At 39.7% G+C, this 26,582-nt stretch overlaps 1 protein-coding gene across 1 annotated transcript in view; it reads left to right on the forward strand.

Moving 5' to 3' along the window:
- The first annotated feature begins 7,180 nt into the window (after positions 1–7,180).
- Positions 7,181–26,582, forward strand: part of LOC103524928 (gamma-aminobutyric acid type B receptor subunit 2-like) — a 35,323-nt gene continuing 15,921 nt past the window's right edge. Inside the window, exons 1-3 of the mRNA XM_026820069.1 lie at positions 7,181–7,249; positions 7,421–7,558; positions 15,089–15,256. Of these exons, the coding sequence (XP_026675870.1) occupies positions 7,181–7,249; positions 7,421–7,558; positions 15,089–15,256 (375 nt within the window). The remainder of the gene's footprint in view (positions 7,250–7,420; positions 7,559–15,088; positions 15,257–26,582) is intronic.

Consider the following 26,582-nt stretch of genomic DNA (forward strand, 5'->3'; position numbering starts at 1 on the left):
ACGCGCTTGTCGCGAAGGTCCAGGTTTAACAATGTAAATAATGGCCCCGGAATATGGGGGGGGGGGTAAGGGAGGATTAGAGGTTTTATAAATTGTTCGTTTTAAAAACAGGCAATAAGGTTGAAAGCTACTCTATTTAGCCAATGGATAAAATCGAAAAAAGGTAAACAGAATAAAACTTTTTTAATAATAAAAAATAAAATGAAAATGCTTCAGAAAGTGTCCTTTTTGTGTTTCAAACGAAATCCACTAGGCTAATCCGACGACAAAAGAGAAAAATAGAAAAACCAACCGGGGAAAAAATATCAAAGGACTCTTTTATTTATTATTATTATTATTATTTTATACCTCACCGTGATTATTATTTCGGGTAAGGAGGGGTAAAACATAAACTCCCTGACTTTTTTTTTTCAAAGGGAAAAGGTGAAAAATTTTAAAAATAAATCCAACTAATTCTCAATACCTGTCAGCATCATTCGATTCAATAAAATCCATGAGTGATATCTACTGCAAGGGAATATTAGGTAGGTAGGTAGGTAGGTAGGTACCTACAGGGGAATTAAGCCTGAAGTTACGGAGGGAGAAGAGGGAAGAAAAGGTTTAAGGTAATAATTATGTGGTGCAGAAGTATTGTGACCTCTTTTATGATCCACTTTTTTTTATTACATAATATTAAATTATTAAAATATCTATTTTTTAATTATTAAAATAGAAAAATCTCCAAAAATTTAGATCTATGTAGTAGGTAACTAGGTACTCATATGAAGAGAGAGAGAGAAAGAGTGTGTGAGAAAGAGAGGAATATGTAGTAAGGTACATTCTCGTATTATTGTTTACTTTATCTTGTTCACTTAGAAGTTTACAGTATAGTTCTCTCTCTCTCACACACTCACTGACTCCCTCCCTCTTTCTCTATTCCGTCTTCATTCCATAACATATCCTCACTCTTCCCTTTTAAAAACTTTTCTCTCTCTCTCCCCCTCCGCTCTCTGTCTCTCTCACTCCTGTATTCCCTGCACATGACACACTCACTGACTCCCTCCCTCTTTCTCTATTCCGTCTTCATTCCATATCCTCACTCTTCCCTTTTAAAAACTTTTCTCTCTCTCTCCCCCTCCGCTCTCTGTCTCTCTCACTCCTGTATTCCCTGCACATGTTTTAATTGAAAGTAAACAAATTCCAACGTATTTCTATCTCTTTTCCTTCCTCATTTTGTTTTCTATGACTCTCTCTCTCTCTCTGCTCTTCGACTCATTTTCTATCCCTTCTTTCTCTCTCTTACTCATTCCCTCCTCTACCTCTTTCTTGCTCTGACGGAACAGTTTGAAGCGCGTCCCTTCGAACTGATTTTTGGAAAAACAAAGTTATTTTTGTTTGGGGAAGGATGTTTAAACAGTTAGCAGAAAATGTTTGCCAATTCTAGGAATTCCTTCGTTTTAATGTTTACGAAAAGTTTTAAAATTTTGCATGTGTACCTAATGCACTTGCATGTTCAAACATGTATTATTGATGCAGGAGCGAACACACGTTATTTACCGCCATATTTACTACTGCTGTAGCAAAGGGAATTAAATTTTGCTTTTAATGTTAGATTTTCGGTCTAGAGTTTCTCGGGACCTGTTGTTGCTTTATCCACACCCCCACTATTAGTTATACGGTCGAATTATTCGGTGCAATAGTCCTTAATGTATCTTTTAATTATTTTACTTGTTGTCTAAACTGTGGACATAATTGTCTTTTGTCTACAATAATTGTGGCGACTAAAGAAGTACCTGCTTACTTTTTTCCATGTCCTCTTCTTCCTCATCAAATCTTTCTTCCCCAGAGATTTGAGATCTAGATTGCCCTCTCATTTGCCGCAAGGAGATCTCCGTGAGTACATGTCATCTCCATTTGGCGGCATACCATGAGATGTTCATGCGTGTGCTCACTGCCGCATCCGCAGTTTGCATCCTCTTCGTACCCCCATTGCCCATTGCTTTTTAGTATAGGGGAAATCGAGGCAAAACAGTGCCTCGGGGCAAAACGATACCCCATTCTTTTTACTAACTCTGTTTTGTTTTCTGTTCACAGTGCAACGCGGCGGTGGGTGTCAAATCCTTCTTCGACATGATGCACGATTTGCCTATTTTCTGCTAACTGTTTAAACATCCTTGCCCAAACAAATAGCTTTGTTTTTCCAAAAATCAGTTCGAAGGGACGCGCTTCAACTTCAAACTGTTCCGTAAAAAAGGGCGGGGGGGATACAGACCGAGACAAAAAAGTTTACAAAACGTACAAAATCCCTCACCGCACCGAAAATGGTAACATTCCCCTCTCCCTCTGTTACCAGGGTATCTAATTTTATAGTAGGTAAACAACTCCCGGGGGTTTGCTGACTGTCCACACAAAACATCAAAGTAAAACTAACACACCAACACAAACAATACTCAGGTACTGTCAAACTCAATTAATAGCTACCTAACTTACCTTACTCTGTTACTAACTTTCCAACAAAGTGGAAGGACGCTTCGTAAGCAGACGGTAAATTTCTGACAAGAAGAGGGGACGCCCCTTTTCTTCGTAAGTAGACGCTAGTCGATAGGTAGAAGTGGCCTTTTCGTTATTTTTTTTATTATTTTTTTTTTTTTTTAAAGATGAGTGTTTCACCACCGTTTTTATTTCGTAGCGATGAAACAACTGCTACATTGGACGCTTGTGGTCTGTGTCGTAGCATGCCCATCCCGTAGTATGCCTCTCATCAGATGGGCGAGAAGAGACACAATACTTCCCATTTAGGTGCTGGCTCAACACGAGAACACCAGAAAGTAACCCGTTGAAATATTCGCAATCGAAAAACGAGTACAAATTTTTGTCGAAATTACTGTCATAGATCTTCTGAGCAACTTTTTCACCACCCTAAAGTCATCTAGGCACCTACTTTCACCAGGTTGTTATTTACATATTATTACATACTATTGTAGATCTTATGCACTTATAGGTACCCACATTCACGTAGATTGTTTTATTATTGCAGGTTATAAGAAAAAAAGTTCATAAAGACTAAACTCCATCTCGTTGGAAGGGAACTTTACTGGGTTCTCCCTCCCCTCTCTTCTTTCTCCGCTCTCTTTTCCTTTACTTTATCCTCTCTTCTTCTCTCCCCTTTTCCACGTGACATCAATCCTTCTCTTCTTTCTGTTTCTTCCTCATCCCTTCCCCTCTCTCTAATCTAACGCTCTCTCCTTCCTCCCCACTTCTCTCCTCTTCCTTCTTTCCCTTCTCCGTCTCCTATCTACCTTATGTACCCTAGCCACCCTGGTATCTGTCCTTCCCATTCTTTCTCTCTTCTTTCTTATTCTCTTCTCTCTTCTCTCCCACCTCCATCCATTCTCTCCACTCTGCCCTTTATCCTTTCAATACTTTCTTCCCTCTTTACTCCTCTCTTCTGTCTGTCTCTTCCCCTCACCCCTCAACTCTATACTCTCCTTCTTCTGTCTCTTAGTCCTTCTCATCTCCTAGTCTTCCTTCTTCCCTATCTCCCGGCCCTCTTCCTTCTCTCTCACCTCCATCCTCTCCACTTTGTCCTTCCCATTCTTTCTTCCCTCTTTCCTCTTCTCTTCTTCCTTCCCCCTCTGTGTTCCTTCTTCCTCCCCTCCCACCTCCCCCCTCTCCCCTCTGCAATTTGTCCTTCCCATTCTTTCTTCCCTCTTTCCTCTTCTCTTCTTCCTTCCCCCTCTGTGTTCCTTCTTCCTCCCCTCCCACCTCCCCCCTCTCCCCTCTGCAATTTGTCCTTCCCATTCTTTCTTCCCTCTTTCCTCTTCTCTTCTTCCTTCCCCCTCTGTGTTCCTTCTTCCTCCCCTCCCACCTCCCCCCTCTCCCCTCTGCAATTTGTCCTTCCCATTCTTTCTTCCCTCTTTCCTCTTCTCTTCTTCCTTCCCCCTCTGTGTTCCTTCTTCCTCCCCTCCCACCTCCATCCTCTCCCCTCTGTCCTCCAGATCGAAGTCCCTGGACCTAGCACCCCCCTCACCAATCCCATACCTCTCCTCACAACCAAGTCCTCAAGCAAGACCTAACCTCACTATGTACCAGCTGTACCAGCTCCAGTCTCCAGTACATAGGAATACGTTGGGAGTACATAGCCAATCTCTCATGAAGTACATAGTTTAATAATCATAATAATTTCCAATGTTTTCACTCCCCAGGGAGTAGTGAGGAGGGAGAACGATATAGAAGGAGAGAGCAAGAACCCCTGTGGAGGGATGCGAGAAAAGAGAGAGAGAGAGAATGCGAGAGTGAGAATGAGAGAGAGATGAAGATGGAGAGAGAGAGAGAGAGAGAGAGATGAAGAGGGAGAAGTCGTACTTTTACGTAATTTACGTGCTTGACTGATGAATTTTGTTTTCACAGGGCGAGAATTATTTTGAATTATTTTCTGTTTGTAGGTTCATTATACATAAACCCGCATACACGGTACGGGAACGGTGACACGTTAAAGTGGGGTGACCCCTTTAATAGGGTCGGTGGGGGTAATTGTGTACAGAGGGGTAACTGAGTACACTCTTGAAAATTTCATCAAAATTAGAGACGTTCGAGAATTACGTATACGGTAACAAAACAGAGAAACAGTCATACAGATAAGGTGAAGGAAAAAATCTTAGAGGTACATAAATCTTATAATTCACTTCTTTCGAAAAAGAAATAGATCCCCTTCCATCTTGGTTATAATTATAACCGTGGGGGGCACGGTTGGTCCAGTGGTAACGCGCTTGCTTGCCATGAATTAGACACGTTCGAGAATTACGTATACGGTAACAAAACAGAGAAACAGACATACAGATAAGGTGAAGGAAAAAATCTTAGAGGTAAATCTTATAATTCACTTCTTTCAAAAAAGAAATAGATCCCCTTCCATCTTGGTTATAATTATAACCGTGGGGGGCACGGTTGGTCCAGTGGTAACGCGCTTGCTTGCCATGCTATCCTTCTCCCTCCTTCTATTTGTCTCCCTCCCTCTCCTTCCCTCTCTGTTTGTCTCCCGTAAATTTAGCATATTAAATTTTACCGAAATCATAACTACCTTGTCTTTCCCTCCTACCTGTTCTTCTCTCCTCCATCGCCTCTCCCTCCTCTCTTTTCTCCCCCTCCTATTTAGGTATTCTTCAGATAATTACGGGAAACCCCCACCCTGGTATTTTTTAACCCTTACTACCTTGTACTTTGTGAAAACTTTGCTAAAAAATATTGCTTGAGCAAATTTATAATTATCTTTTTCCTCATTTCCGTCTTATTAAAAGCTTCAAATCTATTATCTCACGGATAGAAAGTGAGATTGAAAGTTCTTTTTTTTTTTTTTTTTCCTATAAGCCCAAGTCAAGTTGAGAGCCCTGTTGTTTAGGCCTATAAAGTCTCATCGAAGGCTTACATACATGATGAAAATTATGAATAGTATTGTATGGACGATGTAGGACCGATATCCGGGCAAATGAGCAATAATAGAGGAATATGAGAGAGAATTATTTAGTATGGGAGATTAATTGAGTTCTGGGGGAGAGGGCTGTGGGCTTACAACAGATTTTTTTTTTTTTTTTTTTTTTTAAAGAAGGGAAAGAAGGAAGAGGAGAGAAGTGGGGAGGAAGGAGAGAGCGTTAGATTAGAGAGAGGGGAAGGGATGAGGAAGAAACAGAAAGAAGAGAAGGATTGATGTCACGTGGAAAAGGGGAGAGAAGAAGAGAGGATAAAGTAAAGGAAAAGAGAGCGGAGAAAGAAGAGAGGGGAGGGAGAACCCAGTAAAGTTCCCTTCCAACGAGATGGAGTTTAGTCTTTATGAACTTTTTTTCTTATAACCTGCAATAATAAAACAATCTACGTGAATGTGGGTACCTATAAGTGCATAAGATCTACAATAGTATGTAATAATATGTAAATAACAACCTGGTGAAAGTAGGTGCCTAGATGACTTTAGGGTGGTGAAAAAGTTGCTCAGAAGATCTATGACAGTAATTTCGACAAAAATTTGTACTCGTTTTTCGATTGCGAATATTTCAACGGGTTACTTTCTGGTGTTCTCGTGTTGAGCCAGCACCTAAATGGGAAGTATTGTGTCTCTTCTCGCCCATCTGATGAGAGGCATACTACGGGATGGGCATGCTACGACACAGACCACAAGCGTCCAATGTAGCAGTTGTTTCATCGCTACGAAATAAAAACGGCGGTGAAACACTCATCTTTAAAAAAAAAAAAAATAATAAAAAAAATAACGAAAAGGCCACTTCTACCTATCGACTAGCGTCTACTTACGAAGAAAAGGGGCGTCCCCTCTTCTTGTCAGAAATTTACCGTCTGCTTACGAAGCGTCCTTCCACTTTGTTGGAAAGTTAGTAACAGAGTAAGGTAAGTTAGGTAGCTATTAATTGAGTTTGACAGTACCTGAGTATTGTTTGTGTTGGTGTGTTAGTTTTACTTTGATGTTTTGTGTGGACAGTCAGCAAACCCCCGGGAGTTGTTTACCTACTATAAAATTAGATACCCTGGTAAAAGAGGGAGAGGAGAATTTTACCATTTTCGGTGCGGTGAGGGATTTTGTACGTTTTGTAAACTTTTTTGTCTCGGTCTGTATCCCCCCCGCCCTTTTTTACGGAACAGTTTGAAGTTGAAGCGCGTCCCTTCGAACTGATTTTTGGAAAAACAAAGTTATTTTTGTTTGGGGAAGGATGTTTAAACAGTTAGCAGAAAATGTTTGCCAATTCTAGGAATTCCTTCGTTTTAATGTTTACGAAAAGTTTTAAAATTTTGCATGTGTACCTAATGCACTTGCATGTTCAAACATGTATTATTGATGCAGGAGCGAACACACGTTATTTACCGCCATATTTACTACTGCTGTAGCAAAGGGAATTAAATTTTGCTTTTAATGTTAGATTTTCGGTCTAGAGTTTCTCGGGACCTGTTGTTGCTTTATCCACACCCCCACTATTAGTTATACGGTCGAATTATTCGGTGCAATAGTCCTTAATGTATCTTTTAATTATTTTACTCCTTGTCTAAACTGTGGACATAATTGTCTTTTGTCTACAATAATTGTGGCGACTAAAGAAGTACCTGCTTACTTTTTTCCATGTCCTCTTCTTCCTCATCAAATCTTTCTTCCCCAGAGATTTGAGATCTAGATTGCCCTCTCATTTGCCGCAAGGAGATCTCCATGAGTGCATGTCGTCTCCATTTGGCGGCATACCATGAGATGTTCATGCGTGTGCTCACTGCCGCATCCGCAGGTTGCATCCTCTTCGTACCCCCATTGCCCATTAATAATAATAAGTTTATTATTTCTTTACAATATTCTTAACATAATTATTCTTCATCATCCCTGTAAGTACTTCTGTACTTTTAGGGACCATAACTTCTTACTTTTTACTAACTCTGTTTTGTTTTCTGTTCACAGTGCAACGCGGCGGTGGGTGTCAAATCCTTCTTCGACATGATGCACGATTTGCCGCACAAGCTGATGCTGTTCGGCTCCGTCTGTACCCACGTGACCGATCCCATTGCCAAAGCCTCCAAACACTGGCGTCTCACCCAGGTAAGATAATCCGGGTTCGAACCCCGTCCCAAACGTCCATTTGATCCCCTTACAATTGATGGCCCCCCGTTTCTGAATTCTGGTCCAGGGTCCCTACTCAAGAGGGGTTGGGTAAAAATGTGAGACTATTCACTATATTCTTTGGAGGTGTATTACTTCTGGCTGGTCTGTTGTAGAACTCTGAACTTCGTTTCCAAAGAATTAATTTCAGCCTTTTTAAATACCTACTGATTTGAGACCTGGAGCTCTTGAGGTGGCATACGCCTTTTCCCCATTTCTCCTTTACCAATTATTTACTCCTTCTTCTCCTTCACCCATTCCTTCCTCCCTCTCCTCCTTTACCCATTCATTCCTCCCTCTCCTGATTTACCCATTCATTCCTCCCTCTCCTGATTTACCCATTCATTCCTCCCTCTCCTCCTTTACCCATTCATTCCTCCCTCTCCTCCTTTACCCATTCATTCCTCCCTCTGTTTACAATCCAGTGGAAATTTATTAATTTAATTAATTTTTATGGTATTTTAAGCTCGGGGTTATTACCGTTCCGGGTGAAACATGTTTCACCTTTTTATCTGACAACCATTACAATTACAACCCAAAGGACCTACCCACGTATCTACAGGTTTTGGAGGTTTGAGGGTTTTCAACTCGCGGGAAATCTGACAACCATTACAATTACAACCCAAAGGACCTACCCACGTATCTACAGGTTTTGGAGGTTTGAGGGTTTTCAACTCGCGGGAATTTTGCCAGCGCTTTTTACCTTTTTTTCGCCAAAGCTCTTTCTTCTGTAACCATCATCTTGGTTTCTTTTGCTTTCTGAAAAATTTTCTCCTGTTTTTGTGTTTCGTCGTATGTCCTCAATTTTTTTCTTTACCCGGAATTTATATAGGAAAAGTATTTTCGTGCTTTTAATTTCTATAAAAAAGTAAATGGATTCTAGGCATAGGTAGGTACACTCTTGTGGTTGTGTGTTGAAGTTGTTGTTTTTTTTTTTTTTTTTTTTTTTTTTTAAAAAAAAAATTTTGTAAAAAAAAAGAGGGTTTTGACTAATAAACAACAATATTGAGTAGGTAGATGGAATAAACCTAAAATGCTCATAAAGTAATCATCACTATTATGTCCACCACTCACGCTCAGACTTGGGTCTGTCATACCTTCTGACAGAACTAGGTCTCGAGCTTTTTCCGCCTTACACGTTCCGATTGTCTGGCAGAGCCAGGTCTTGGTTTCAACCCAGGCACAGGTCTGCCAGACGGTCTGAGTGTGAATAGCGGTCATTAGGAATAGGTCCATGACAAAGAAGACGAAGAAGAAAAAGAAGAAGAAGAAGACGAAGACGAAGAAGTATAAGAAGAAGAAATGGAAGAAGAAAAAGCTGAACCATGACCCTTGGTAATAACATTATTAATACTTACTATTTTATCCTTCACCTCCTCCTCCCCCTCATCTTTGTGTTTCTCCCTCTCTTTGCTTTCCTCCCTTTCTCATTTCCATTCAAAGCATTACAACAATTCCACTACCTACATACATATATACATAGGTATGTATACCAAATCTACCCTGCAATGCTGACATTGTTAGAAAAGTTACATGGGGGGAAAACGAGAAGGGGGAGGTAAAGCTCCCCTGTCCCTCATTTTCAATCCTAGATTTTTTTTTTCATCCCATTTTAATATAATAATAGTTCCACATTCATTCGAAACGGTTTTTCTATTTCTGTAACCTACAGAATTATTTCATTTTGAATCAGTCTACTTTAATAAATTTACATCACTAACCACCTAAGCACGAAATCGCCCTTGAGTGAGTTTGATAGTTACCTATAGGTATCTTTGTAGTTCCTCGCGTGAGGCGTGAGATCATATTTTAGGCAACACAACTTGAACGCAAAGGCGTAAACAATGTAGTCGAAGATTTACAGCTCCTTATAAAAAGCGACAAACACCCCAGCATCTCAAAATTCTCCCCTAAGCTCTGCTAGCTCTCAAGAGTCCCGAAAGAAATCAATTTGAAAAGTTACATCCGAACAGCCTCCGACAGGAAAAAATGAGGTGGAGGGGCCTTTCTCTTTCTTGTTATATTTTTTGGCAACACTCCACTTTGACACAGCTCCAAAAAAGCTAAAAACAAGCGAACACTTTAGAAGAAAACCATCTAACCTAGTAACTCAATTGAGGAATAAGGAGTCAATGAAATTTGGCGGACCCGTGAAGCATTCTGGTGTGTTTGTACACAACGATGACTTATTTGCGGAATTTGAGTATGTAAAGCAATAACTTGTACCAAGTGGGCAAAAAAGGCGTTTATTTGGGAAATTAACCTGAAGTTGTAAAGTCTCTTGGTAGGTGTTTGGATTTGAGTGGCTAACTTACAAACTTTAGGTTATGACAACTAAAAGGGACTACTTGAGATGGTATTACCTTACCTTACCGCCGGGTTCTAACAGGCCGCGTGGGTCCAGGACCTCTCTAAAACAGCTTCCAGCTTGAGAAAAAGAAATTGTCCAAAGCCTCTCTAGTAAGGGTTAATAAGAAATGTTCTAAGTGTTGGGGTAGAAAGGGAGGGGTTCCTACCTATCAGATTTTTATATCAGAAGTAATTTCAAGATCTTTTTCCTTTTTTATGACTTTGTTGAAAGTGACAGCAGCTTTCGCCACTTGCCTGCGCCATTATCAAGCACTTACCTTGGCATTAGTTGGAAAGGCTATCGTTTTTAAAACAGCTCTAAAACGAATTATCGCCGGGTCTTAGCTTTTGAAAGCTTCTATAGTGTTATTATTCTTTTTATGACCTTCTGTAGAAGATTGTATCGGTGTTTGCTGTTTTTGATTTGATGTATGGTTTCTATTGGCTCCGCTGTGGATTATTGCCACTTGTCCTTTGAGAATGTTGGAACAAATAAATTCTACATCTCCTATTTATTATCAAACGATTCAAAAGACACATGAACATGAACGAAGCGGGGGATCGAAGCACTAGAAAAGAACAAAAGAAGAAATTATCAACGAGGAATGATTTACCCCTCTACATTTGTAGTCGGAAAATCAACTACAGGTAGTGTTCCAAAATTGGAAAGTGACAGAATGAAAAATGTAAAAATCGACGTGAAGCACTAGAAAAGAACAAAAGAAGAAATTATCAACGAGGAATGATATACCCCTCTACATTTGTAGTCGGAAAATCAACTACAGGTAGTGTTCCAAAATTGGAAAGTGACAGAATGAAAAATGTAAAAATCGACGATTTTTTTAAGACGTTTGACAGAGGGAACTGTAACAGCTATGGTCTTATAAGACTCTTATCGTCCCGAAATCGAAGAGAAAAGGAAGACAGGATAGGAGATTGCCAGCCGTTCCGAGAACGAACATTATCCCATCAGGATAGAATTCGCCCCGAGCGGGAATCGACCCCGCGGCCTAGCGCTTACAAGGCATAAAGTCTCATCGAAGGCATACATACATGATGAAAATTATGAATAGTATTGTATGGACGATGTAGGACCGATATCCGGGCAAATGAGCAATAATAGAGGAATATGAGAGAGAATTATTTAGTATGGGAGATTAATTGAGTTCTGGGGGAGAGGGCTGTGGGCTTACAACAGATTTTTTTTTTTTTTTTTTTTTTTTTTTTAATTCATTAAATTTTTCTGTAAAAATCAACGATTTTTTTTTTCAAGACGTTTGACAGAGGGAACTGTAACAGCTATGGTCTTATCGTCCCGAAATCGAAGAGAGAAGGAAGACAGGATAGGAGAAAGCCAGCCGTTCCGAGAACGAACAAGTCTTATCGTCCCGAAATCGAAGAGAGAAGGAAGACAGGATAGGAGGAAAGCCAGCCGTTCCGAGAACGAACATTATCGAATTCGCCCCGAGCGGGAATCGACCCCGCGGCCTAGCGCTTACAAGGCAGACGCACTACCAACTAAGCTAACTAGGCTGGCTACTTTGACACTTCAAGTGAAAGATTATCTCAGAGGAGAGAATACTTACACACAAAACTTCCCACTCTCCAGCCTCGCACAGACCGGAATTCGACAGAAGCAAAGAAAAGGAAATGGAAGACGGAATGAAAATTTGGCAACGAAAAACTTGTGAATAATGATGAAAGTTTTTCCAAAGATAGGAGAAAAGCTGAAAAAGCGGAAGCTGAAAAGAAAGAAACCTGCCCCAAAGCAGGACCTAACTGCGGTCAAATACAAACTAACAAGGAAGGGTGTGCGTACCAAATGTGGCCACCTGACTAGGTGACGTGTTTTTGATTCCAAATCACCCCCGGACGGAAAACAAATGTTCAAGACAAGACTAAGCTCTGCCAAAGACAAAGCTAATTATAGGGAGCTAAATTTTGCCACTTGGTTGATATGTATTTGGTGAAGACCTGATCATCTTATTTCACTCAGTATAGAAACGCTGTCAATAATGTTCAAGACAAGACTAAGCTCTGCCAAAGACAAAGCTACTTATAGGGAGCTAAATTTTGCCACTTGGTTGATATGTATTTGGTGAAGACCTGATCATCTTATTTCACTCAGTATAGAAACGCTGTCAAATATTATACGCAACAGAGAAAATAACCGTTTTTAGGTAGTTGTAGAGGGAAAACTGCAAACGATGGAATTTAAACATATGTAGAGAAATGCTCGCCTCTGGTGTTAGGTGAACCCTAAGTGTTAGTTGAACCCTAAGTGGAAATGTTGTTATCTGATAAGGAGACCCCACAATCAGAACAGAAGCTGGCCATATTTGGTCCGTCTACCTTGAATGTCTTGTAGGAGGTAGATATAAGTAGTAGGAAAAACTAAGAGAGAACGAAGAAGAAAGAGCACAAAAAAGGTACGGAAAATATACCTAGGGCAGAGAAGTAGGAGGGAGAGAGAGATAGAAAGAGAGAGAGAGAGAGAGAGGGATAGAGGGAGAGATAGAGAGAGAAAGGGAGAGAGAGAGAGGGATAGAGGGAGAGAGAGATAGAAAGAGAGGGATAGAGGGAGAGAGAGAGAGAGGAGAGAGAAATAGAGAGAGAGAGAGAGAGAGAGAGAGAGAGAGAGACGACCAAGGGCATTATGAAAAGAAGAGGGGGGGGGGGAGAAGAACAAGCTGGTGTGTTTGTACAAGAGAGAGAGGGATAGAGGGAGAGATAGAGAGAGAAAGGGAGAGAGAGAGGGATAGAGGGAGAGAGAGATAGAAAGAGAGGGATAGAGGGAGAGAGAGATAGAAAGAGAGGGATAGAGGGAGAGAGAGATAGAAAGAGAGGGATAGAGGGAGAGAGAGAGAGAGAGAGAGAGGAGAGAGAAATAGAGAGAGAGAGAGAGACGACCAAGGGCATTATGAAAAGAAGAGGGGGGGGGGTAGAAGAACAAGAAGTAAAGAAAAAGGACAAGAGGGAAGAAAAAGGAAAAGCATGATGAAAATTTCCCCAGGTACTAAACTGATATAGACCTCAACCAGTGGAAAATAGAAAGAAAGAGGGAAACTCAAGACGAGAGAAAGGGATAACTTGTGACTTAGGAGAGGGGGGAAGAAGTACCTTATCAAAGAAAGGAGAGAGAGAGAGAGATAGAGAGAGAGAGATAAACGGAGAGAAAGACAGAGAAAGGGAGAGAGAGAGAAATAGATAGAGAGAGAAAGGTAAAATAACTTGGGAGAAAGCTAAGTTGAGAATGTGAATTGGGAGAGAGCTAGGGGTAGAGAGAGAGAGATAAAGGGAGAGAGAGAGAGAGAAATAGATAGAGAGAGAAAGGTAAAATAACTTGGGAGAAAGCTAAGTTGAGAATGTGAATTGGGAGAGAGCTAGGGGAGGGTATAACTTCTAATGGGAGTGGGAGGAGAACGAGATAATGATGGGTAGCGATAGATAAGGCCAGGGGAGGTTGGTGGAGGAAACAGGAGGTTAGTGGAGATCATAGGAGTTGGTGGAGGAAATGGTAGGTAGGTGGAGGTAATATGGCATAAGAAAATGGAAGGTAACTTTTGTGGTCAACATAATTGTGCCCCAGGGAATGCTTTCTTGTGTTAAGATTCCGTCCTAAGTTAAGAGGGAGATTCCCGTCCTAAATGAAGGAATAATGATCTCGGCGGGGTAGGTTCTGAAATACCTCCCGGACCTTTGTATTAGAATAGATGTGGTTACCTAATGTAGGAAAGTGAGCTCGGGTTTTCTTTGTGGCATTTGAAGTTAATATGCGTCTTTGGATTTTCTCCTTTGTCAGAAAAGTTACGTCGGTTTGTCTCTTTGTGTTTAACTAATTTGAAATTTTAGAAGAAACAAAGATGCAAACAAAACAAACCTCCCAAGTTCTTACAGGAAAACGGCCGATTTTATTATTTCCAAATGCCCCATCTTATGCTTAAGGAAAAAAAAAAATCCAAGATTAGACATTTTATTTTTAGGCTCTCAAGGCTTTACCTATTGTTCTAACCTGTCAGCATTGTTATTTATTCTCACATAAAGGTATAGAAAAATGTCTGTCTTACTTGTTGAAAATAAATAAATCGATAAAAACCACGGGAAAAAATATAATGAAGGTTACCTTCCCTAAGATCTAGGTCACCATTTAACCAACAGATAAAAGTGATTTAATTGTTTGGACACTACTGTACGAGTCCATGCTGTATCTAGAGTCCTCATTGTCACCAAATGTAGGACACCCCTGTTCAAAATGTCTGTCTTACTTGTTGAAAATAAATAAATCGATAAAAACCACGGGAAAAATATAATGAAGGTTACCTTCCCTAAGATCTAGGTCACCATTTAACCAACAGATAAAGGTGATTTAATTGTTTGGACACTACTGTACGAGTCCATGCTGTATCTAGAGTCCTCATTGTCACCAAATGTAGGACACCCCTGTTCAAAGTCATAATGTATGCACAGTTTCAGGAGCATCAGTTTTTCCCAGATTTCTCCCAATGGGGTATATTAATGAACCCTCGTCCACTCCCCCTTTGGAAGTAATGGGGATTAAAAGATATTTATAACTATTTTTCCAGGGATTTTCTATTAGAGGGATTTATAGCAGAGAGTTTTATCTAATTCCTCGTAAGTTTTAAACCTTTTCCTTATAAAATGCTGTAGTGACAGAATTAAAACGATTAAAAGCATTTAGAATAGAATAGAATTTCGATTCTCCATTTTTTTTTTTTTTTTTTTTTTTTTTTTTTTAAAAAAAAATCTCTTCTTCCCTACACTTTTGTGTTTTTTTCTTTTTTTCTCCCAATGGGGTATATTAATGAACCCTCGTCCACTCCCCCTTTGGAAGTAATGGGGATTAAAAGATATTTATAACTATTTTTCCAGGGATTTTCTATTAGAGGGATTTATAGCAGAGAGTTTTATCTAATTCCTCGTAAGTTTTAAACCTTTTCCTTATAAAATGCTGTAGTGACAGAATTAAAACGATTAAAAGCATTTAGAATAGAATAGAATTTGGATTCTCATTTTTTTCCCCCCCTAAATGAAGATCTACTCTACACTACACATTTGTGTTGATTCCATTCTAACCAATTCCATCTTCTATTCTGCTTTCAGCTTTCGTACGGTGACACCCATCCCATGTTCACTAGCACTCACTTCCCAAATTTTTTTCGCGTAGTCCCCAGTGAAAATGCTTTCAATGAGCCAAGACTGAAACTATTGCAACATTTTAATTGGACAATAGTTGGCACCATTTATCAGAACGAGCCCAGGTACTCCTTGGTAAGTAAAAGTTCCCGATCCAATACCGGCCTTCAATTTTTTTTTTTTTAGATATTTATTTATATTTTGGGCCCACAAGATGGTCCGAAATTTCCATTTCTATAGATTCTCCTAAAGAGAGAAAAATGAGGAACCATAATTTTTAGTGGATGTGCCAAAAACTAAAAGTATTAAAATAAATGATGCTCAAATTCTGTTGATTTTTTCCTCGTCTAGGTATCTAATGTTCTAATCAAAGAATGTAATTCAATTCAATTATTTTTATTGTTTCAAAACAAATGGTAACAATGTCAGGTTGCCTACTTAAAAACGAGCTAACCGTTCCATTTAAAAGAGAGGAAACACCAAAATCCTCCACGTCCACTTTTCACAGTGTCCAAACGAATTCAGTTCGCCCATAAATAGAACCCTCAGCTTCCACATTGTGAGTCCCCTAGGATAACCATCAGCTAGTGTTTATGGCATGTTCAGGTCGATAGATTAGTACATACGTAGAGAGCTGGCCAACTTTTCTAATCACATTTTATTACATTTTCCTCTCCTCTCCCCTCCTTTCTGCTCCCTGTCCTTCCTTCCCCTCTCCTCTCCTATTCTCCTCTCCCTCCCTTCACTTCTCTCCTTCTTCTCTTTCCCTCTCCTTTTCTCTTTCCTCTATGTTATGTTACCCTCTCTCTTCCGCATTATATGAACATAATAATTATGTTACTCTCTCCCTCTCTCTTTCTCTTCCCTTTCGCTTGTAACCCATTAGCCATTATCAAGAGACCAATGATATTTTCTCCCTATCTCTTTTCCCCTTTCCCTCTTTGTCTTTTTCTCTCTCTCTCCCTTCCTCTCTCTGTCTCTCGCTTTTGCTGAAAATTCACGTACATACATACATATGTAGTGTGTAAGTACTCTGATTTCACTCTCTCTCTCCCTCCCTTTCCATCTGCCCTTTTCTACTCTTCACATAATTATATTTCCCTTTATTTTTCTCTCTTTTTCCCCTCCATCTCTCCCCCCTCTCTCTCCCTCCCTCTGTCTAATTTGGGCGTTGAATTTACGATTTTTCGTACGTTTTTCAAATTAAAATTTAATTGAATTTGAAAAATGTATTGTTTGTCCGTGCTGATGTGTGTAGGAGGGAGAGAGAGAGAGAGAGAGAGAGAGGTAGTCTCTATGGTCTACAAGGCAAAATGGGGTGTGAGAGGGATAGAGGATGAGACGAAGGCATAGAAAGAGAGAGAGAGAGAGGGGAGAAGGAAGGAAGAGGGGGAGAGAGGGGAGTTATTTTGGGATTTTGTTCAACCGGAACATTTGGAATGAGAGAGAGAGAGACGGAGATAAAGAAGAAGAGAGAGATAGACGTAGATAAAAAGGAAGAGAGATGGAAAATACACGGAGAGAAAGAGGAAGAGAGATGGAAAAATAGGAGAAAGAGATGATGTTGAAATCCGGATGTGTTGGCATTATGGAGAAAAAAATCCATTATCTCATCCCGGAGCCGAGGTTGCTAATTTTTTTTTCTCTCGCTTCCTCCTTCTTCCTCTCTCTCTCTCTCTTCTTCCTTTCTTTTTTCTCTCCCCCTCTCTGCCTCCTTCTCCCTCTTCTTTCTCTCTCTCTCTTCTTCCTTTCTTTTTAGTCCGTCCTTCCTTTATCATTACAATAGTAATAAAAAATCTGGTGTGAACATCACACGACTTTCCTTATCCTATTGAATGATGCTTATTTGAGTGTTTTTTTACTCTAACTTTTACAATATCTCTGACCGTTTTGTCGCTATAGCTGAAAACCGCCAAAAAACGGTCGAAATCTGTCCAAAAGCGGTCAAAATGGTATAAGGGACGGACTATTGTATTCGCCTCGGTGTCGTCTGTCAGTCTGTCTGTTCCCATAGAAGGACTTATCCAAACCTGGTTAATTGGACAATAGTTGGCACCATTTATCAGAACGAGCCCAGGTACTCCTTGGTAAGTAAAAGTTCCCGATCCAATACCGGCCTTCAATTTTTTTTTTTTTAGATATTTATTTATATTTTGGGCCCACAAGATGGTCCGAAATTTCCATTTCTATAGATTCTCCTAAAGAGAGAAAAATGAGGAACCATAATTTTTAGTGGATGTGCCAAAAACTAAAAGTATTAAAATAAATGATGCTCAAATTCTGTTGATTTTTTCCTCGTCTAGGTATCTAATGTTCTAATCAAAGAATGTAATTCAATTCAATTATTTTTATTGTTTCAAAACAAATGGTAACAATGTCAGGTTGCCTACTTAAAAACGAGCTAACCGTTCCATTTAAAAGAGAGGAAACACCAAAATCCTCCACGTCCACTTTTCACAGTGTCCAAACGAATTCAGTTCGCCCATAAATAGAACCCTCAGCTTCCACATTGTGAGTCCCCTAGGATAACCATCAGCTAGTGTTTATGGCATGTTCAGGTCGATAGATTAGTACATACGTAGAGAGCTGGCCAACTTTTCTAATCACATTTTATTACATTTTCCTCTCCTCTCCCCTCCTTTCTGCTCCCTGTCCTTCCTTCCCCTCTCCTCTCCTATTCTCCTCTCCCTCCCTTCACTTCTCTCCTTCTTCTCTTTCCCTCTCCTTTTCTCTTTCCTCTATGTTATGTTACCCTCTTTTCTGCTCCCTGTCCTTCCTTCCCCTCCCCTCTCCTATTCTCCTCTCCCTCCCTTCACTTCTCTCCTTCTTCTCTTTCCCTCTCCTTTTCTCTTTCCTCTATGTTATGTTACCCTCTCTCTTCCGCATTATATGAACATAATAATTATGTTACTCTCTCCCTCTCTCTTTCTCTTCCCTTTCGCTTGTAACCCATTAGCCATTATCAAGAGACCAATGATATTTTCTCCCTATCTCTTTTCCCCTTTCCCTCTTTGTCTTTTTCTCTCTCTCTCCCTTCCTCTCTCTGTCTCTCGCTTTTGCTGAAAATTCACGTACATACATACATATGTAGTGTGTAAGTACTCTGATTTCACTCTCTCTCTCTCTCCCTCCCTCCCTTTCCATCTGCCCTTTTCTACTCTTCACATAATTATATTTCCCTTTATTTTTCTCTCTTTTTCCCCTCCATCTCTCCCCCCTCTCTCTCCCTCCCTCTGTCTAATTTGGGCGTTGAATTTACGATTTTTCGTACGTTTTTCAAATTAAAATTTAATTGCGTCTACAATTTAATACATCAAAAAAATATAGGAAAACGGAAGAAATATGGATGTGTAGTGAAAAAAAGCAGGTAGGATAGGCGGAAGAAGAAAAGGCAGACTGGAAGGACAGGGTATAAATTGAGCAGATGAGAGGGATAGTAGGGGAAGGAAAAGAGAAGAAAGAGGAGAAAGGGAGAGCGAAAAATGAAAGTTTTTAATATTGGGTTTCTTCCCAGGAACACACTAAGCTTTTCTTCAATATTTTCTCTCTCTTCCTCCCTTCCTTTTTACTTTCCTTATCCTATAGGAAGGAAAGTAATGTAATCGGGTCAAATTTTCGATGGTCAGTTTTTAGTGCCAAAACACCTCTCTTTTCCCCTTTCCCTCTTTGTCTTTTTCTCTCTCTCTCCCTTCCTCTCTCTGTCTGAAAATTCACGTAGGTACATACATATGTAGTGTGTAAGTACTCTGATTTCACTCTCTCTCTCCCTCCCTTTCCATCTGCCCTTTTCTACTCTTCACATAATTATATTTCCCTTTATTTTTCTCTCTTTTTCCCCCTCCGTCTCTCCCCCCTCTCTCTCCCTCCCTCTGTCTAATTTGGGCGTTGAATTTACGATTTTTCGTACGTTTTTCAAATTAAAATTTAATTGGTCCAAAGTTTCAGCCATTGGTCCGTGTGTATGTCTGTCTGTAAACAAAATATCTCGAGAACGGTAAGAGCAAGAGACTTGAAATTTGGTACGTAGATGTCAAATGTGACAGGGATGCGACATGAAACTTTTGGTTAAGATAAGTGCTGCGGTCGGCGGTATTTTTACCGCTTTTTGGCCGTTTTCAGCTATACTGACTAAACGGTTAGAGACATTGTAAAAGTTCCTATAGAACATAAAAATAAGCATCATTCAATAGGATAAGGAAAGTCGTGTGATGTTCACACCAGATTTTTTTTTTTTTAACATAAAAAATAGCATCATTCAATAGGATAAGGAAAGTCGTGTGATGTTCACACCAGATTTTTTTATTTATTATTATTTTATTCACCCTCTGTCCTATCCTTCACCCTATTTTTCTCCCCTTCCTTCTCTTTCTTTCGTCCTCCTTCATCTTGTCTCTCTCCTTGTCTTCATATATTATGTTCTTCCAACTCTCTCCACCTCATTTCTGATCTCTCTCTCTCTCTCTCTCTCTCTTTCTTTCTTTCTCTTTATCTCGCTCTCCACCTCCCTCCCCTATCTCACTCTTTTCTCTCCCTCATTACCTCTCTCTCTCGCTCTCCCTCTTCCTCCCTTTTTTCTCTCTCCCTCTCTTTCTTTATCTTCTTTAGAAACGTCATCTCCTTTTCTATTTTTACTACCTTTCATATCATCATGTCCGTGTGTTTCACCTCTCCCTTCAATATACTCTTTAATATTAGATCACATATGGATGACCCGAACTCGCTTCACATATCAAATATGAACCTATAGGTGTATTATACTTATGAACTCAGTAAAAGTATGTATGACCCATAGAAACCCCTGAGAAGGTAGGCAGGTGGGTTTGTAGGAAGATAGGTATTGCTTCACATATCAAATATGAACCTATAGTTTTATTATACTTATGAACTCAGTAAAAGTATGTATGACCCATAGAAACCCCTGAGAAGGTAGGCAGGTGGGTTTGTAGGAAGATAGGTATATGGACTGTCTGTCCGTGTGGATGACCCAATAGCATTTCTTCACAAGAAGAAAGTACGAACTTTCTAGCTATGAGGACTGTGAATACTTTGATGCACGTTTTTGAATGTTGAATACCTACATAGGTAGGTGATAGATTGAAGATTCTGTAACTTTGTGAAGGTCCATCTTGACCAGGTAGGTTGAAATGATAAACATATACTTCTTCACTATTTGTACCACCGGCGTATTCCCTGGCGTATGTACCGGCGTATGTACCACTATTTGTATTCACCGGCGAAACTAGTCCGTAAAATGAAAATGAAATAAAAACCCAGAATATTTTACAAATAGTGAAGAAGTATATGTTTATGATTTCAACCTACCTAACCTACATAGGTAATCGCTGTAATTGATAATTATGAAGTCTATGGCGATATGTTTTATCTGAACGCACCGTACCGGTAGCACGCTAGGCCAAGTTTTCTAGGAAGCACACCTTTGCATTTTTTGGTGAATCGGCCGCTGAAAAATGACGGCTTTGAACCACTTTTCTCACTCGGAAAGAGAAACAGGAGATTAGAGCCCGATGGGAACTTTGGCGTCTAGTATTGGGCCTCTTTCTGAATAAGTTGTACAGTTTTTTTTTCTTCTTCTTCTTCTTCTTCTTCTTCTTCTTCTTCTTCTTTTATAATGGCTTTTTATTTATTATTATTATTTTTTTTAAGATGAGTGTTTCACCGCCGTTTAATTTAATTGAATTTGAAAAATGTATTGTTTGTCCGTGCTGATGTGTGTAGGAGGGAGAGGGAGAGAGAGAAAGAGAGGGGAGAAGGAAGGAAGAGGGGGAGAGAGGGGAGTTATTTTGGGATTTTGTTCAACCGGAACATTTGGAATGAGAGAGAGAGATGTAGCATACCCATCCCGTAGTATGCCTCTCATCAGATGGGCGAGAAGAGACACTGACACAATACTTCCCATTTAGGTGCTGGGTCAACACGAGAACACCAGAAAGTAACCCGTTGAAATATTTGCAATCGAAAAATGAGTACGGAGATAAAGAAGAAGAGAGAGATAGACGTAGATAAAAAGGAAGTGAGATGGAAAATACACGGAGAGAAAGAGGAAGAGAGATGGAAAAATAGGAGAAAGAGATGATGTTGAAATCCGGATGTGTTAGCATTATGGAGAAAAAAATCCATTATCTCATCCCGGAGCCGAGGTTGCTAATTTTTTTTCTCTCGCTTCCTCCTTCTTCCTCTCTCTCTCTTCTTCCTTTCTTTTTTCTCTCCCCCTCTCTGCCTCCTTCTCCCTCTTCTTTCTCTCTCTCTCTTCTTCCTTTCTTTTTTCTCTCTCCCCCTCACTGCCTCCTTCTTCCTCTTTTCCTTTTCTCTTTCTCTCTCATTTAACTCACAAATCTCTCTCTTCCTCCTTCTTTCTCTTCCTAGTCTCTTTCTCTGGCTTTCTCTTCGTTTTCTCTATTTCAATATCAGGATGTTAGCTTTACTTGAGAAACGGCGAGTCTAATTAAAAAAGGTTCAAGAAAAAGTAGCTGTGGTGATTGAAATACGTAGAAGGAAAAAAAAAAGATTTAAAAGGAAAAGTAAGAGAGAGAGAGAGAGAGAGAGAGAGAGAGAGAGAGAGAGAGAGAGAGAGAGAGAGAGAGAGGAGAGAGAGATTCGGAGCATGTCTACAATTTAATACATCAAAAAAAAAATAGGAAAACGGAAGAAATATGGATGTGTAGTGAAAAAAAGCAGGTAGGATAGGCGGAAGAAGAAAAGGCAGACTGGAAGGACAGGGTTTCTTTTTCGTCTTTTTCTCCTCCTCCTCCTCCTCCTCTTCCTTCTTCTTCTAATCATCCTCCTTCATTTCTTTCTTCGTCTTATAGTTTACTTCTGGCTCATTCTTCTTCTTCATTTCACTTCCACTTCTTTTACTTCATTCTCCTTTTCAGAGAACCTGAGCTCGCCACACCTCAAGCTCGTTTCTTCTCCTCTGCCTCCTCTTTTTCTCCTCCACTTCCCCTTCCTCCTTCTCCTCTTTCTCTTCTTCTTTCTCCTCTTCCTTCTCCTCACCTGCTTCCTCCTTCTTTCCCTCCCTTCTATTTCCTCTCCTCTCCTTCATTTTATTCTAATAGGGAAGGAGAAGAGGAGGGAGAAAACAAAACATTCTTACCGTTATTCCCTGTTTTAGTTAGTGATATATTCGGAGCCCTAAAATTAGGCAAATTACCTACCTTCAACATACAAAGTCCCCCAACACACACTATGTCTCTCTCTTCTCTCTCTCTCTCATACACATACACACTCTTTGTCTAACATTGCGAATTCCTCGCCAGAGAATGGGATGTTTTGCCAGGAAATTTAGTACCTATTGAAAATACGTATCTTGTTTGAGGAATTCCTGTTGTTAAAGTAATTAAAGCAATATTGGTTCGCGGTTTGGCTCTTCAAATTTTCTAAGCGTGCCGGAAGGCACGCTAACGCGAATCGCCGCGCCGCCCGGCTATATTAACACGAAATAGAGTTTCATGGTTTTTATTCAACGCCATAGCTGGAGGGGTCAACACTTTGCGTTAAACTTGGACTGAAGTTAATTATTCTTTAACTTGAACTGAAGTTAATTATTATTCATCAATACTTTGGTCAATATTCTAATCAATACTGTAAAAAAATTGGTAGTGTGGGGCGCGACGGCGCGACTCTTCCGCGTAACAAGAAACAAAGTGAACTTTACCTAATAGGAACAATATACGAGTACTTATTGTCAATAATAGTGATTGTGTACGGGTGACATCGACATAAAAAAGAAGAAAAAAAAATCAAGTTTTTACGCCACTGAATTAAGCAGCAATGAGGTATGTCAAAAAAGCAGGCTCTGCAAGTACATTTTTTTCTACAATCGGATTATTTGATCGGAAAATAATGTTCTCTATCGGATTACAGTCTCACGTAACAAGCACAAAGTGTAGCTTAATTGCCTCTTAGGGAGAAGCTTATGTCTCGTACGGTGACTCTTATTTCTTGTGATGGGATTTATGTTGTCTGCGTGATTTTGATTATAGGTATTTACAGAAGGGAACAAGCGAGGGGAGTTTTTTTTTTTTTTTTAGATAATTCCAAAGTGTTTGATCCCTCCCCCCATTTTTACCTTGAATTTAGATATAGGGCGAGATCACGCTATGCGCGAAATATAGAAAAATGGCCCCTGAAAGCCCCCCCCCCCCCCCGAGAGTAAAAAATCAAATTTAATGAGATTTTGAAAGGGGTAAAACAAGGAACTTTTTTTCCAGCATCATTCAATAGGATAAGGAAAGTCGTGTGATGTTCACACCAGATTTTTTTTTTTTATTATTATTATTATTTTCTTCACCCTCTGTCCTATCCTTCACCCTATTTTTCTCCCCTTCCTTCTCTTTCTTTCGTCCTCCTTCATCTTGTCTCTCTCCTTGTCTTCATATATTATGTTCTTCCAACTCTCTCCACCTCATTTCTGATCTCTCTCTCTCTCTCTCTCTCTCTTTCTTTCTTTCTCTTTATCTCGCTCTCCACCTCCCTCCCCTATCTCACTCTTTTCTCTCCCTCATTACCTCTCTCTCTCGCTCTCCCTCTTCCTCCCTTTTTTCTCTCTCCCTCTCTTTCTTTATCTTCTTTAGAAACGTCATCTCCTTTTCTATTTTTACTACCTTTCATATCATCATGTCCGTGTGTTTCACCTCTCCCTTCAATATACTCTTTAATATTAGATCACATATGGATGACCCGAACTTGCTTCACATATCAAATATGAACCTATAGTTTTATTATACTTATGAACTCAGTAAAAGTATGTATGACCCATAGAAACCCCTGAGAAGGTAGGCAGGTGGGTTTGTAGGAAGATAGGTATATGGACTGTCTGTCCGTGTGGATGACCCAATAGCATTTCTTCACAAGAAGAAAGTACGAACTTTCTAGCTATGAGGACTGTGAATACTTTGATGCACGTTTTTGAATGTTGAATACCTACATAGGTAATCGCTGTAATTGATATGAAGTCTGTAGCGATATTTTTTATCTGAACGCACGGTACCGGTAGCACGCTAGACCAAGTTTTCTGGGAAGCACACCTTTGCATTTTTTTGGTGAATCGGCCGCTGAAAAACGACGGCTTTGAACCACTTTTCTCACTCGGAAAGAGAAACAGGAGATTAGAGCCCGTTGGGAACTTTGGAGTCCTCGTAGTGGGCCTCTTTCTGAATAAGTTGTACAGTTTTTTTTTTCTTTTATAATGGCTTTTAAGTGGTATGGTTCTCCTGGAGCCTGGAGGAGCTCTTCCACCCAACCACTAAATTTTTTGTGAGTCCCTTACATCCCTATGAACAGTTCAATGATCTACTAGTATCTTCCTCCATCCCTTTTGATTTCAGGCGCACAATAAGTTGCTCGCAGAAATGCTCGACTCAGGGATCGACGTTATGGTCAGCCATAGTCAAATTTTCGCCTCCCTTCAACCTTTCCGCTCAATTTTCAAACAAACTTCGATCCTGGCAGAATTGAAATCCTTCAACCATTATTGAATTCAAGTTCCGTCCAATCAAGGAAAAGACGAGTATTTATGGAAATTTCCAAGATGTTCTTAACTAGAGTTTACACAAGACATGTTTTGAGGTAATCGAGAACCCGTACTATATGCAGATGAGAAACGGTGCCGTATTACGAGGTCTTTAATTCGACTATTTCAGATTGATGAAGTAACGAGCAGAGTCTCTTTCGAGTAGAAAGTTAGAGGCTCCTTATATTACTATGTTCTAATTCTCAAGTAATAATGAGAACAAAATTCAATATTTAGGCTGGGATTGAACCCGCGCTCTCTTGTTTACTAGGTGCGTGCGTAAGATAATAAATATGATGATGATGATGATGTCTGGGTACCAAACAGAGAAAAAGAAAATATTTGTTCCCAATTACCCGAACTGATATCGGTTCCAAAAAAGAGTAGGTTTTATCAGTATTTTGTAATCCGGCACTGACGACAGCTAAAATCTAAACTAAACATGGCGGTTAGGTTTTCCACAAATCTCTCCTTCCAGTCTCTATGTATGTTCGTGCATCTGTCTGCCAGTATTTATATTTACTAGCTCAATTTGTTTGTGTGTGTCTATGCAAAACACGAAACATATCTTGGTTACATACCGTTTTCTTTCGTTGCATACTATTATACAACGTTCCCCATTTCTCTGTCTCTCTCTCTCTCTCTCTCTCTCTCTCTCTCTCTCTCTCTCTCTCTCTCTCTCTCTCGCTAACCCGCGCTCTCTTGTTTACTAGGTGCGTGCGTAAGATAATAAAAATGATGATGATGATGATGATGATGATGTCTGGGTACCAAACAGAGAAAAAGAAAATATTTGTTCCCAATTACCCAAACTGATATCGGTTCCAAAAAAGAGTAGGTCTGCTCTTTGTCAGTGTTTTGTAATCCGGCACTGACGACAGCTAAAATCTAAACTAAACATGGCGATTAGGTTTTCCACAAATCTCTCCTTCCAGTCTGTATGTATGTTCGTGCATCTGTCTGCCAGTATTTATATTTACTAGCTTAATTTGTTTGTGTGTGTCTATGCAAAACACGAAACATATCTTGGTTACATACCGTTTTCTTTCGTAGCATACTATTATACAACGTTCCCCATCTCTCTCTCTCTCTCTCTCTCTCTCTCTCTCTCTCTCTCTCTCTCTCTCTTTTTCTCTCTCTAGGAAAGAGAGATCTTTCCTTCTTTCTCCTCTGTCTTTACCTCTTTTTTCTGTTCCCTTCTTACAATCTTACATATTATATCTTTTTCTACATCCCTGTTTTTCTTTATCTCTAGCTTTCCCTTTTTCTATCCCTCCCTCATTCTTATGATTTCAATTTCTCTCTCCATCTCTGTCTGTCTCTCTTTCTCTCTTATCCTTCTCCTCTGGTCCTCTCTATTTCTGTTCCCTTCTTCCATATCTTTTCTACATCTCTGTTTTTGTATACATCCCTCTTTCTTATGTTCTCTATCTCTCATCATCTATCTCCTTCTTATTTCTCTGTCTCTAAATCTTTAATCTGCATATTCAATTGGGCTCATGTGTGTTCTACACGGATCACGTACAGATATTTATGGTAATGGAAACCGATTTATTATTATCAAGGGTCTACACTACACTCTAAACAGTCTAATCCATTACAATTCTACACCGTAAGCATAGTCCATAGGGGAATACGTAACAATTTGTTGAATTTCGGTCCATTGCTAAAGGGAGTTACAATTTGTATGAACGCCGTAAAATTATTTGAGTATGCAATGTGCAACATATAATATATTAGTGGCGATAAACTTAACCTTTTCAAAAGAAATAAAATTATTAAGGTGGTACCTATTTGGATTTCATTATTTTTCTAAAGAGATTTTTCTTATTCAATTATTTTAAATCAACGCTTTTATTGCATCTGTATAGGCATCCGTTTGTTCCTTTTCCTGTGTAGGTTTTAAAACCATGCTTTGAAGAACAGAGG

Source organism: Diaphorina citri, unplaced genomic scaffold (genome assembly GCF_000475195.1).
Source record: "Diaphorina citri unplaced genomic scaffold, Diaci psyllid genome assembly version 1.1 scaffold7, whole genome shotgun sequence".
Lineage (NCBI taxonomy): Eukaryota > Metazoa > Arthropoda > Insecta > Hemiptera > Psyllidae > Diaphorina > Diaphorina citri.